This window comes from Haliotis cracherodii, unplaced genomic scaffold, assembly GCF_022045235.1.
Source record: "Haliotis cracherodii isolate W230 unplaced genomic scaffold, xgHalCrac1.p SCAF_8, whole genome shotgun sequence".
In the NCBI taxonomy this organism is placed as follows: domain Eukaryota; kingdom Metazoa; phylum Mollusca; class Gastropoda; order Lepetellida; family Haliotidae; genus Haliotis; species Haliotis cracherodii.
Window position 1 is genome coordinate 26,485,608 of NW_027266341.1, and position 15,580 is coordinate 26,501,187.

Here is a 15,580-nt window from a genome sequence, read left to right on the forward strand (position 1 = left end):
AAAAGAAAGCTATTATATAAAGATAACCATTAAATACTTACTGAAACGTAATGTGATAAATATTAGGGGTTTCAAATGGCCTACCTGGGTGACGTACACATTGTCTTGCTTATTAAAAGCTTCAGTCCTCCTTGGGTATAATGCCACCCTGTATATAATGCCACCCTGGATATAATGCCACCCTGGTTATAATACCATGTTTTTCTCAGAACAGATTTCCGCAGTGCAAAATTCCCTGGTTATAATACCAGCCTCGTTATATTGCCATTGGCGTTTTAGAACAAACGTTCCAACTCCCTGGTCATAATGCCATTTGTTTATTTAATTTTGACCAAAACTTGGCAATGTACATGTAGTTACAATGGAGATGATTCCCTCTTTCGAATTAAAAAAAATGTTGTTTTCTCAGTTGTTTTCACAGCTCACACAGAGAATTATTCACCTTCTTAAAATAACAAACAAATTAGTATGATGATGATGATGATACTACCTATTAATAAGCTTAAATAAATTGGCATTTAATCTTCCGTCAGAATACATACGTGAAATGATGGTAAAGGAGGGAGGGGTGTTATGGAGTGATGCATGTAAACATTCCGCAGGTAAATATAAGCAAGGTAAGAAAGATGCCCCGATGACCAAACAACGGTTCACGGAAGTCCCCATCTCCACTCCAGTTTCCACCCTTGCGAACTAGGCTGGAATTTCTGAGCTCGATCGTCGAGCGTCACCGGTGGATATTACGAGTTATGTCCCTTTCATAGTCCTTCTATTGACCAATGAAATTCCACTTCTCATATCCCTTGTATTTGCTTCAAACGAAATGGCGGCGCCAAGTGAGGACGATCTGATCGATAATCAAGATCTATATTGTAATAAAACGGGTCTTACTTCGCGAAGCGCATCAAATTACGTGACCACCTTGGTTAAAAACATCTGGAAAATATCTGTTAATGCTAAGTTGAAGGTACACATGCTTTGCAAATCCTGCACAGTAGTTTACAAACCTGATTTCGTTACGCGATTTTGATTGGACGACGTTTAGACTCGTAAATCAAACCAAAATATAACTTCATAATTCCAGCCTAGTTCGGCAAGGGTGGAAACTGGACTGTTATCGTCAGGTTACTCCCTTGCCTCGGGTAGATGGGAAGTCCGACAAACTCACGACCGACATTTACTGAGACATGCCTACTGTAATGACGTCACATCTTGAGTTCTGTCAGTCTCTGTCGTAAAAGAATGTGTCACGCGTTAAGAGTCATTCCAAAGTCTTCTTCATGCTGTTTTGTGTCCAGCAATAAATTTATGACATATAGAGAAGGATTACATAAGCTTGGATTTATTTAAGATGGGGTTTAGAAAGGCATTTTGTTAAACGCCTCATGCACTGAACATTTTAGTAAAATAATATATTATTGTGGCATTTCTTCGTGTGGTTAGCATATGAGACCAGACATCTTTTTATGTCATTGTTTCCCGATGGCGTTGACAGTCCTCCATGCACTCATCCAATGGATGGCTTGTCAGAAATTTGATTATTTACTGCTGTGATAAAGTTTGAATGTTGATGAGTGAGTGAGTGAGTGAGTGAGTTGGGTTTATTATTCCTGTTATTATAATATTCCAGTTATATCGCGGCGTGTCAGCTTCATGTGGGAGGAAAGCCCGAAGTGATGCAGGTCTCAGACGTTTACCACTTCGCTGAAACCAACGAGCACGGGTATGGTGCTGACAAACCTAGAAACATAACCGGGGCGAACCAGGATTCGAACCCACAATCATAGGTTTCTGGCGTGCCCAAGGGACGCAACTCTGCACAGCGAATCGCGGCGCCTTAGACAACTGGGCCACCGGTGCCCCCTGAATATTGATGAGTGATTGTGGTGTTACATAATCTCTTTCAGTCCACATCGTATAGAGCTAGGATAAAATATGTTTTAAATCGTGTACATTTTATCGTGTATCTTTAAAAGGTCGTGGATAATTATTGACATCGTCCATTTTTTGGGAAACAGAATTAAGGCATCAAGATGCATTACTAACCACAAAGTTCGGCCACTGGCCTTGCGAAAGATGGCCAAGCTCCCTGTTCACGTAATGCTGAATACAGTGACCTCCACATGATCTATTGACCCGCAAAAGGTCAAAGTTGAAGGGCATATCGGCACCGTAGTCGTAGTATTGGTTCCTTATTGATACGTCATTGTCGAAGAGTGTCTCCACAACCAGGTACCTGGAAGACACAGGTCTAGATTAGCCTTTCCTTAAAGAATCTGTGTGACGAAAAATTCAGTTGCACATGGTAAATATCGTACCATCATCTTAACGCTGCGTGATGGGCGTTAAGTCTTCTTCTCGAGGCAAGCGTGTCTACTAGCCCAAATCAAAGCCTAGTTTCTACCTTTGCCACATCAAGGCCACTTTTCCTGGCTCGACCCTGGCACCACCGCGCGTAGATCACGAGTTGTGCCCCTTGTAATTGAAACGCGATATCCAATCAGAGCACTGTTATCTCGTACAGCTTCTCAGATAACGAAAACATTCGCGATTTCACCACTGACACAAAAAACACAGGCAATGGTTGGGGGATTTAAAAGTTGAAAAACACATATTCATGTCAACAAAGATGGGAAGCGGTAAACACTTTCACACGAAGGTGTACCAGTCGTAGATGTTCTTCGATATGTGCGATGGTCCAATCATATTTAGCACAGGAAAGTGGGCTTGACGTGGCAAGGGTGGAAAGAAGAAAAAGACCAGTGGACGCTCTTGCCTTGGGAAGATGGCCAAAAGGTAAGTAACTCAAAATGTATTTTAATTTATTATTACGTGAATAAGAGCATGTTTTGAACAATGAAACCATTATGATGACGTCACGCCATTGATCTTGCATTTGCTTCTGAGCCAGGAATTCACTCGCTGTTGTGAACGTACATTTTAGCAAGAAACACTGACGGACCTATGGGTCATGATACAAATTTATAGAGAGTGAGTGAGTATGGTATTACGCCGCTTTTAGCAATATTCCAGCAATACCACGGCGGGGGACACCAAAAATGGGCTTCACACATTGTACCCATGTCGGGATTCGAACCCGGTTTCGGCGTGACGAGCGAACGCTTTAACCACTAGGCTACCCCACCGCCCCAAATTTATAGAGAAATCATATATCAAACACAACACGGATAGTCGGAGAAAGCAATCAAAGCTATTGATTTCGGAAATCAAGAATCAACAGATTCTACCGATTTCCCCTTACGGTATTGGATGAGCGAGTGATTGGGTTTGGTTTAAAATCTCTTTTAACTCTCTGGATGCCGAGTTATTTTTCTCACGCACATTTTCATAAGATCTGAAAAGAGAAAGTTGTGCGAGAGTTGCGCTCGCGCGGCACTTCATCTACCTCCGGCTGGCTATAAAATTACTCAGAGATGTAGAATATTAAATTACCTATCTGATGGTGTAAATTTAACTGTAAATATTAAGAAGGTTTACAAAAAAGACACTGCTAAGTGTTATCCGAGAATTTGTTCTGCGTTGATAACCAGCAAATTTCTCCGCTATTTATCGTTTACCGATATAAGTATTGTGCCACAATTAGTTTTATTTAGCAGCTTTAAGGAAACTTTGAGCGAACAAAATACTGCCTAATATCTGAACGACATAAATTTATATCAAATGGATACTTATGGATAACATTAATATATATTCTATACAAAAAATAGCTGATTTTACTCAATGACATCAAAAGACGACAGAGAGGTTACACACGTACAAAGAACAGGGGGCATAACTCCGCAATGCTTAGCACTAGTTCATTGTAACACAGCTCATATGGTGAGAGTTGTTAGCGGAAAAGGACAATATAGTTTCATGATATAGGAATCAAACTGTTCGAACACAAATTTCGATATTTAACATGAAAAATGGTGAAATCGTACTTCATTTAAAAAAGGAAGTAATAGCGAACTGGATAGCCTTATCTTACATTTAAATTAGTCCTTAGATTCTAACATTCTCCTGATTTTGCAAGTGAGATTTGACTAAAGTTGCACTATTAATAATGGAACACCTGCTTTATTATAAAATGTATTGGATAGAGGTTCATGCGGGGAAACCAACAGGTACGGTTGTTGTAATGATAGACCAAGAATCACAATCGGAATTCTTGGATTTGAACCCTGGATATGCGTAATCTGGCATGGCACAACACGGTATGAAGAAGACCTGGGCCCACTTGCACAAAGCGATCTTAGCACTACAACTATTGTAGGCCTATGTTAAAGTATGGGAGTTACGATCATCTTAGCGCTAAGATCGCTTTGTGCAAGTGGGCCCAGGACCACTGGGCCACCCTTCCTTCAGTAACCGGATCTACATTGATTGAGTATCACATGCAGAGTACATCTGTGCCCTGCATTTTGATGCGCCCTAATACCCTGTGCAGAGTAGCGTCCCTTTGCCGCGCCAAGATCCGTTTATTATGGGTTCGAATCACCGATTCTGAGAGATTATGATCCTAGGTCCGTCTGAAACCTATCTGAACTGATGGGTAAAGGCAGTGTGTCAGTTTGGACATTCCTTTCACAGTTGCCACGCTATAATAATACAAAAACATTGTTCAATAAGACTTTAAACTTAACTCACCCACTCGCCAACAATTACAAATTAAAAAATTATTCCAGGGTATTCCTTCTACACGAAAATTACACCACACCTCAATTATACTCTAAAAACTGTTCCTAAACACAAACCTAATCGCGTTCCTTGTTCCATCATTTCGACGTATTTAGGGTCTAAACATGTTTAGGATTCGGTTTAACAGCTAAACATGTTAAGGGTTTAAATGTGCAAGGCCTGTGTCAACCCATATGTTTAGATAGAACACATCAAATTAAACCCGTTTAGGATATAAACACATCCCCTAACATGTTAGATCTAAACGTGTCTTTCTTAACATTCTAAACTTTTTGTTACAGTGTAGAGTAGGACACTTGTCATGACTGACCAACAAGAATGGCCACACATTACCTTGCTTTTCCATCCAGAGCCTCGTATTCATTCAAAACATCCCGCCATCGTCTCACAGCGCCACCTATTTCCGGCAAGTCAAATGTATAGTCGTGTCGCAATGAGTACCAGCTATCCTAAAACATGTATCAGATACAACTTCACGCTCTAATCTTATTAAAATATCTGCATATATAATAATATAAGGGTAACGCAAATTTTCAGGGCATTATCATTTGGAGAAGACCGAGGTCTTCCAATAACTGCCCGACGAAGGACCGAGGGCTTCTGCAAATGATAATGCCCTGAAAAATAGCGTTACCTTTATTATAGCTAAAATGGATGGAATTTGTTATCAAATAAAAAGAAACAACAACATCGGTTTTGAAACATTTACTGCAATCAACACAAATGTCACTGACCCACTTTTACAAATATGGAAGCGTCATAGAATAAACCAGATGACGTCACTATTTAACGTGACGGCACCTATGCCTACCCTATGACGTCACCTAACAACGGGCGTGATAATGGCTCGTCGTCAGGTCATATGAGGGCATTATCAAGTTACAGTGGCCCGCTGATTCTTGATAACGTGCGGGCGGTTTACTAATAATTCTATCCATTTTAGCTATAATTGTTTATTACAAAATGGAGGGGAAAAAGAAAGTATACTACTAGTATTTCGTTCTTTGTGTAATTACAAATTGAAAGAAGTTTTGTTAAATTTAATCATGTCTATTTAATCATCATTCAATCTGCAACAATTTGTAAAAAGTAATCTGTGGCTGGGTAATTTTGTATAAAAGTATTTTTTATCAATGAAGACGGGGGTAAGAAATGAATTTGCAACCACATAATCCCTACTACAGTAAACTACGATTAAAACGGACTCAAAGGGATCACTAATTTTAGTTCGTTATAAGCATACATGCAGCATATAAACAGCAAATGGTCCTGACAAACAAATAGGTTCCTTATATCCGTCAGTTCGTTATAAGCGTGATCGTTATAAACGTAGTTTACTGTATGTTTGAAATGTTGTAAAGTATTTTTTGAGTCCTGACTAAGCGCCAATTCAGCTAATTGTTTGAATAAAATATCGCTAACTTAAGATATTTTGAATTTAAAACCAAACATATGATAAAAACAACTGAGAGGTATATGTATTTTTCCTCCTCAGTTTATATTAATTGTTCAAAGTGGCGTTAAGTAGCTGTATTAAAGAAGCACCAGTAAGTAGTCTGGATCAAGCATGAAGAAAATGGGGAACATGAACAACGTCAGGAAGGTCAAAGACCCGTGGGTATTCCGGTTAAGGATGATTGTCAGAACCAGAATCAGAATCAGTTTATCCTCAAAATCCACAAAAGGAGGTACAAGACCATATTACATGCCCCCCGCAACCTTTGCTTGTAGTAGGAGACGACTAAATGGATCAGGTGGTCAGACAAGGTAACTTGGTTGATAACATGTCATCGTGTCTCAGTTGCATAGATCGATGCTCATAATATTAATCACTAGAATGTCTGGGCCATTCTCGATAAATAACAGACCGCCGTCATACAGCTGGAATGTTGCTGCGTGCGGCCTTAAACAACAAACAGTCACGTCAAAAGGCCTTACCACTCTATTCATTTTTGTCGTAATTGATTATTATCAATGATGCCAATGGCAAATCCAAAAGACATCGCATAAACTCTGACACACCAAATTGTCTCATAATCAAGTAATAATGCCTTTTCTCGAGCTGCCTTTTGACAGCACAGCGTTGCATGAGAAAACCCTCGTCTAGACGATATGATCTGATATGTTCACAGACTGAAGGCACGAACTAAGGTATGATGTGTTTGAGGTATGATATAATGAGCTTTTATCTGTCACCAGATTTAATGGAGCTAAGCGTCTTTCAGATTGTATTTATAGATCAATAATTAGGACAAGACGCCCACAAAGTATGGTTCATATAAAAGAAGGAGAAGGAGGTTCGTTCAGAGACAGATTCTCTGTCTCAAACAAGTTCTGTATGGCATCAACTCATTCACCTTCTCTACGTCACTATCTCCAGAAGGACGTTCGTTCAGAGAGAGATTCTCAGTCTCAAACATATTCTGTATGGCATCAACTCACTCACCTTCTCTACGTCAGGATCTACAGAAGGAGGTTCGTTCAGAGGCAGATTCTCAGTCTCAAACATATTCTGTATGGCATCAACTCACTCACCTTCTCTACGTCAGGATCTCCAGAAGGAGGTTCGTTCAGAGACAGATTCTCAGTCTCAAACATATTCTGTATGGCATCAACTCACTCACCTTCTCTACGTCAGGATCTACAGAAGGAGGTTCGTTCAGAGACAGATTCTCAGTCTCAAACATATTCTGTATGGCATCAACTCACTCACCTTCTCTACGTCAGGATCTAGAGAAGGAGGTTCGTTCAGAGGCAGATTCTCAGTCTCAAACATATTCTGTATGGCATCAACTCACTCACCTTCTCTACGTCAGGATCTCCAGAAGGGGGTTCGTTCAGAGACAGATTCTCAGTCTCAAACATATTCTGTATGGCATCAACTCACTCACCTTCTCTACGTCAGTATCTACAGAAGGAGGTTCGTTCAGAGACAGATTCTCAGTCTCAAACATATTCTGTATGGCATCAACTCACTCACCTTCTCTACGTCAGGATCTCCAGAAGGAGGTTCGTTCAGAGACAGATTCTCAGTCTCAAACAAGTTCTGCATGACATCAACTCACTCACCTTCTCTACGTCAGTATCTCCAGAAGGAGGTTCGTTCAGAGAGAGATTCTCTGTCTCAAACATATTCTGTATGGCATCAACTCACTCACCTTCTCTACGTCAGGATCTCCAGAAGGAGGTTCGTTCAGAGACAGATTCTCAGTCTCAAACATGTTCTGTATGGCATCAACTCACTCACCTTCTCTACGTCAGGATCTCCAGAAGGAGGTTCGTTCAGAGACAGATTCTCAGTCTCAAACATATTCTGTATGGCATCAACTCGGAACCCATCCACGCCTCGACTCATCCAGAACCTCAGCACATTCTGAAAGCATACAAAGCGAAGAAGGGGTAGCATACCCTGATTACACTACACCACACTCTTCCAAGCATGAAGGACATAACGATATTCGATATAACATAAAAAGTGAGTGAGTGAGTATGGTTTTACGCCGCTTTTAGCAATATTCCAGCAATATCACGGCGGGGGACACCAGAAATGGGCTTCACACATTGTACCCATGTCGGGAATCGAACCCGGGTCTTCGGCGTGACGAGCGAACGCTTTTAACCACTAGGCCACACACACACACACCCGCCCCTATGACATAAGGACATGAAAGGTTGATGATTATTGGATTAAGGGTCCTGTCATACATTCATCTCCTCCACCAGTTGAGCACATCTCCAGTTGAGGTCCGGCTGCTGCACCATGAAGGCGTGATAGTACAGCTCTCCTCGGACACTGTCCAGCGTCCATGCCGGACCACGGAATAGGCTCAACTGGAATAACCAAATGAATCTAATGTATTTCATTACACAAAGGATGAAGTGATTATTACTGTGATGAGTGAGTGAGTGAGTGAGTCTGGTTTTACGACGAGTTTAGCAATATTCCAGCAATATCACGGCGGGGGACACCACAAATGGGCTTCACACATTGTACCCATGTCGGGAATCGAACCCGGGTCTTCGGGGTGACGAGCTAACGCTTTATACACAAGGCTACCCCACCGCCCGTATTACTGAAATGTTGGTTGTTAAAAGTACAGGCGAAAAACAACAATCATTAAAAAACATAATATTTTACTTGAATGTGATAAGAAGCATTGTCAAGTTGGAGCCATAAGAAGCAGTTGGTAAAAAGAGCTAAAAAGCATATGCAAAAATGCCTCCATAAAAAAGATCACAGTAGTATTTGTTTGTTTGGGTGTTTGTTGTTGTACGCTGCACGAAGAATATTCCTGCTACATGACGACGGGCTTAATAATCGAATCTGGACCAGGCAATCCAGTGATTGACATCATCCAAATGGAATCCGATGACAAGCATCAACCAAGTCAGCGAGCCTAACTACCCGATTCCGTTAGTCGCCTCTTATGGTGATCAATATTCTTACCCCGATTCCCACGCCTTCGGGTGACAGCTCAGCAGAAATTAAGGGAACTGATCACAAATTATTGAATATTTATCACTCGTTTTAATATGTTTGAATGAATATGGTTCAAAGATCAAACATCCACACAATATGGATTGATTTTAGAATTGTCTCTTACTTTTAACTCCCAATATATTTTAATATGTTGTAAACTTTACACTCGAATGCTATTCTTCAACAGGATTTATTACGTTTTGTCTGTACCGTGTTTAACGCCGCTCAGTGCTAGCAGCAGTGATTAATATTATTATGCGGTGGGGGTACCATGCCATGCAGTCAAACAAGTCACCGAATCTGACCACCCGATCCATTCAGTCGTCTCTTTCGACAAGCACGTTTCTGTATGCCAATTTGGCCAGAAGTCACCATGGGGTATTATTATCAGCAACATGTTTGAGCTATCTTCCCGAGGCAAGGGCGTTAAGTGACTGTAAGAGGTTCAACCTTGCCAAACTAGGCTGGAAAACCGGAGCTGGATTAACGAGTCTATGCATAGTCCAATCAAAATCGTGTTACGAACTAGACATCCGGTTCGTAAACAACGTGGATTTCGACGTGCAGATTTCGGTCGACTGAAGGATTTGCAAATCATGTGTACCGTCAACTCGGCGTCGAAAGATATTTTGCAAATCTTTTCAGGATTTTAATCAAGGTGCTCATGTTGTTTATTGCATTTCGCGAGGTAAGGACCGTTTTATCATGATAAAGATTAGCCTAGTAGGGCAAAGGGTGGAAACAGGACTTTTATAGTCAGTTAACGCTCTTGCGTTGGGAAGATGGTTAGAGCAGACAGTAAGAATGTGCACGTTTATATTCCGCTTTAAGCAATATTCGAGCTAAATCACGACGGTTGGTTGGTTGGTTGGTTTGTTGTTTAACGCCGCACTCAGCAATATTCCAGCTATATGACGGCGGTCTGACAATTATCGAGTCTGGACCAGACAATCCAGTGATTGATATCATGAGCATCGATCCACGCAATTGGGATCGATGACATGCTTCAACCAAGTCAGCGAGCCTGACCACCCGATCCCGTTAGGCGCCTTTTACGACAAGCATAGTCGCCATTTACGGCAAGCATGAGTTGCTGAAGACCTATTCTACCCCGGAATCTTCACGGGGATAAATCACGACGGTGACACGTGCCAAATTAAATCACGACGGGGACACGTGCCAAGCTTCCTACATAGTACCCATGTGGATCGTGAATCGAACCAGGAGTTTCTGTCTGACGAGCTAACGCTTGTCCTCTAGGCTACCCAACCCCCTTATGAATAGTAACGTATATAGCACTCTATATAACAACCTACCCAGTTGTTGGGCGGTTCTCCAGGGCTTGTCCAAACGTAGTAGTCTTTGTATGGTGCCACGCCCTGTCGGCTCAGTTGAAACCATGGGTGAAGGTCACTAGAATGGTTTGGCACAAAATCCAAAATGACTTTGATCCCTACAACATGAAACATTTAATTGATCTAATCTTTTAAAAAGCAGCCGGCGAAAATAATTATAATCATTTTAAATAATTAATTTTGACAGTGATTGACATCGTGAGCATCGATCTACGAAATTGGGATACGATCAACCAAGTGAGCGAGCCTGACCACCCGATCCCGTCAGTCGCCTCTTACAAGGATGGTCGCGTTTTACGTCAAGCATGGGTTGCTGAAGACCTTTTCTAACCCGGATCTTCACGGGTGAACCGTGTTAAAGAACACGTGCTCAGCCAACGGTTTATGTATTAGCTTCATAAAGTATCTTAGTGCTTGAACTTGCGATTTACGTTGGATTTGTGATCTTTATGTGAGTCGTTTTCAGAAATGACTGAATCTGTGATTTGGACACATGGCACCATTTACGATCCAAGTGAGCTTCAACTTTTGCAGTAATATTTGTTCTACATAATGACAAGGTTTATCCATGTCCTGCTAGGTAATTGTAGCTAGGTGAGCTACAACAATTTCGCCTTTTCATTTGGTGTAATTAGACACTGTGCATCCACGGCTTCACACATTTTGTGAGCGGTTTCATCGCGTATTCCACCCCACTCCCACGATCAGAGATCTATGGTGACATTCTTGAAAAAGTAGCTGAGCAAACATACGTTAGGCCGATGTGAAATATATACCTTGTATATATTGATTGTCACCAGCGACGTGAACATATAGTAGGACACCTGCCTTTGCATTACACGAGAGGAGTGACACATTTCACCTGCACTCACTCAACATTTGAAATTCGTGGGGGGGGGGGGGGGTGTTCAGGTTTTACAAATAACATCGTTCATGCTGGATGCCCTGAAAAAATAGGCATTGTGGTTCCCAAATAAATGTGTTGGTTCCAACTTAATTAATATGTTGTCCCTTGATACATATAACACACTCACACACATACACTTGTAGATTCCGAGGTAGGATAGGTCTTCAGCAACCCATTCTTGCCGTAAAAGGCGACTATGCTTGTCGTAGAAGGCGACTAACGGGATTGGGTGGTCAGGATCGCTGACATGGTTGAAGCATGTCATCGATCCCAATCGTGTGGATCGGTGCTCATGATATCAATCACTGGATTATGTGGTCCAGACTCGATTATTTACAGACTGCGGTCATATAGCTAGAGTATTGCTGAGTGCGGCGTTAAACAACAAGCAAACAAAACAAAACAAATGATGGATGCTCGAACCCTAAGTATTTATGACCATTGCATTGTGGATCAGTGAATGAGAACGATAGTGATGACACTTTGGTGGCATAAATCTATTATCTTAAGACGATTTTTGTATTTCAATTAGCTGCTAATGTTTTCGAAACTTCGAATTTTTTGTCGTTACTTCAACAACAATATCTGACCGTAATAGTTCTTTGTAAACTGTACACTCATAATAATACATTTCTCATAGTTATCTTTCAGTGTGGGTTAAGTCAGTGTTTGATGGCGTCAATGGTAGAATGCACAAACTGAAAACGAGGACACAAAATTGGAATAAACCCAGTCTGTCCCAGTCCGCTTTCCTCCCAGATCTGGCTTCCCTACTAGACCGGCAGCCCAGAGCACTTTGGTCAAACGAACAAGATAAAACAACAGATAAAAGACTCCTGTAAGTGTTCAAATGGTTTTAATTTGTCATACTGACTTCGGAAAATGCGTGATTTGTCTGGTAATGGGTATTTTATACTAAGTAGAGTGTAATAGTTCATTTTATGTTGATTTCATGTGGTACCTCCATTGTTTAATCCAGCCCAAAATTTGGGACCCTCTCTGGGGGTGTCTGGCAGGCCTTATGCAGAGGAAGATTTGTCTGGTGTGGCCCATTCTGTACTCTATGAGATGAACAAGTTCATTTACACATACTTCCATGTGGTACCTCCAATGTTTGATCCAGCCCTTGAATGGCCCCTTCTTTTGGGGGGCCAGGGGCCACACGCAACAGGGGCTCCCCGGCAGATATCCATATATGAATATGTTGGGTTACACAGTAAATGTTCCTGTGTTCGGATATTGGTACCTTGTTCGTTTGACCAAAGTGCTCTGGGCTGCTGCTCTATACATGGAATGTTTGTTGGTGTTCCCACTGACAAGAGTGAGTGAGTGTCTTGTGTTTAACGCCGCTTTGAACAGTATTCCAGTTATATCACGGCGTGTCAACTTAATGTGGAAGGAAAGCTCGAAGTGATGCAGGTCTTAGACGTTTACCACTTCGGTGAAAACCACGAGAACGGGTATGGTGCTGACAAACCTAGAAACACATCAGGGCGAACCGGGATTCGAACCCACAAACAAAGGTTTCTGGCGTGCCCAAGGGACGCAAATGTGCACAGCGATTTGCGGCGCCATAGACAGGGCCACCTGTGACTCTAAAAGTCCTTTCCTCCTGTGTACTGGATTCCAAAGTTTCAGTAATAAAATACCCACAAACACAGATATAACGCTGGTTCAAGCAAATATAACACCAAAGCTATGTCTCGAATATCAACCATGATCCTTAATATAATCCAAGTAAGTAATGTATATATGTTCACACAAGTATTTGAGACAAGAGGAAATAATACCATGTGGATTGTCAAAATATTTGCAATCTCAGAAAAGAACCAAGTTTATAAAAATTGATTTTTCAACTTTCGACAAACTCACGGAAAAACGTCATTCCTTGAACTATGGGCGCATGCGTGAGGCGGGGAGAAGGCTGACATTTTGAGAGCTCTGACAAAAGTGAAGAAAATTGTGTGTTTCAACCGAAATATTTGCTTTAGGCGAGACATATCCTGCATGACCATTCTCCAGGGACAATTCCCATAACGCTCAGCGAATATTTGAAACATTTAACGTTGCAACTGCCATATTTTCAACACAAATAAGCCCGCGATGTCGACAACTCGTGTTGAGCTAACATCAGACTCTGAGACTCTCTCCAGAAAAAGAGAGTTGGAGGAGAAAAGTGACTTTGGTGAGACAGAGGACGATAATATGGATACGCCATGTACAAAACGGTTAAAACATACATCGGAGGAAAAGAGTGGAAATGATGTGAGTAAACAAAATGATGTAAATAACTCTGTCCTCCTGTTTGCCATTCGCGAGGTTGGTGATAGTTTGGGTGCCAGAATTAGTTCCCGAGAAAACACTTTATCCGATAAAATTAGAGAAGTTGTTCTTGAAGAAATGCAGAAACTCAGGGATGAGTTCGAGGATAAAGTGCGACATATCACCGAGAAACTTCAACATCTCGAGCAGAAACAAGTAGCAGACGACACACATCTGAGGGACAAGGTTCAGGTTTTAGCAGAAACCTATGCTTCAGCTACTGCCACTAACTGTGATAATGTGATTGTTATAAAAAATCTACCACTTCAAGCTAATGAAGAAAAGAACACGACCATCACAGAAAACAAAGTTTCTGCACTCTTCAAAGATGGTCTTAAATTAGGGGACATCTCTGTTACTGGTGTGGAGCGAAAGAAAAGCGCCAGTAAAAGACCAGGCATAGTGACTGTGCGGGTCAGCAACGCTGAGCAGAAATCAAGAATAATGAAAAATAAGTCAAAGTTAAAGCAACACAAGCGATACTAAAATATCTACATTGAGAACAACATGTCTCCTGTCGAGTAAAAGACACAGTCTAGTCTTTTGACCCTTGTAAAAGAACTAGATAAACAAGACAAATTCTATGTTAAAGGCAGCAGTATTTTTAAAAGGAAGGTACAGAATTAGGAATTACGACTGTGCCATTTGAATTGTGCTGGTTGGTCCACAAAAAGTAACGAAAACTCTATTGTCAGAGAAAATCTTATCAAGGCTAGTGATTATGATATCATTTCCCTCCGTGAAACATTTTTTACGCGACGATGAACAAATACAAGTTGAGGGTTATAAATGGTTCGGTCATAATAGAAAACAAGTCGACAAGAAAGCTAAACGGGGCTCAGGAGGCGTAGGATTCCTTATCAAGAACAGCTTAACCAAAGTGTTCAAAATCTCAGTTTTAGATGATACAATTGAAGATATTTTATGGCTAAAATTAGAAGCCCGTGACATCACCCTCTGTGCATGTGCGTGCTATCTCCCACCTACAGGATCATCTCATGCAAGGGACCCGGATCTGTTCTTCAGTGACTTGCTACACCAGGTGTACACATATCGGAATGAAGGTATCTTGTGGGTGTGGCGATTTCAATGCTAGATGTGGAATTCAAATGGATTACATTGAGGGAGTGGACAAAATACATCCCAGGTCAGTCATTGATTGCAATGAAAATAGCTATGGAGCTATGTTTATCGACTTCCTTTGTGATGTCAACTTCTGTATGTTGAACGGGAGGGTTGGTGACAGTAACGACTATACGTATGTGTGTACTACAGGGCGATCATGTCGTTGACTATGTTGTGGTACCGCACGAGCACATTGTCAAGTATTATATCTATGCTTAATATCCCAGTGCCTGACAAAATCCCAGATCATTCTGTGCTCGAATTCAAAGTTGCTATCAATGTTTTTGATCGGTACACTGTTGGTATTGCCCCAGATCGTCCTGAGAGACCCGCTCATAGACCAGATATCCCTTACGATTTCTTGATATCTCAGGACGATGTGCTGCGTTTACAAGACTGTATCAAACGCATTGAATCCAGTTTGAATGCACACAATCGTCTTAATGAAGCTTACGACAGATTCACATCTCTTATTCAACACGAGCTTAATAAATGCCCAAAACCTAAACCGGTTAATAATCATAATGTTAAAAAACGTAAACCATATTGGAACGACGAGTTACAGCGTCAGTGGACACTAACATGCGCTCGAGAAAGGGAGTGGTTAGCATGTAGATCACCAGGCGTGAAACGAGCCAGTCATCAGTTATATATCAGTCAGAGAAAATACTTTGATAAACTACATAGAAA

The 15,580-nt window shown here is 41.3% G+C and overlaps 1 protein-coding gene across 1 annotated transcript in view; it reads right to left on the bottom strand.

Annotated features, from left to right (window-relative positions):
* The window catches only part of LOC139450423 (alpha-glucosidase-like), a 38,064-nt gene that overhangs the window by 9,301 nt on the left and 13,183 nt on the right, over nucleotides 1-15,580 (bottom strand). The window contains exons 4-8 of the mRNA XM_071232118.1: nucleotides 10,498-10,634; nucleotides 8,407-8,532; nucleotides 7,949-8,074; nucleotides 5,035-5,150; nucleotides 2,047-2,236 (exon numbers count right to left, since the gene is read on the bottom strand). Coding sequence (XP_071088219.1) covers nucleotides 2,047-2,236; nucleotides 5,035-5,150; nucleotides 7,949-8,074; nucleotides 8,407-8,532; nucleotides 10,498-10,634 — 695 coding nt within the window. The remainder of the gene's footprint in view (nucleotides 1-2,046; nucleotides 2,237-5,034; nucleotides 5,151-7,948; nucleotides 8,075-8,406; nucleotides 8,533-10,497; nucleotides 10,635-15,580) is intronic.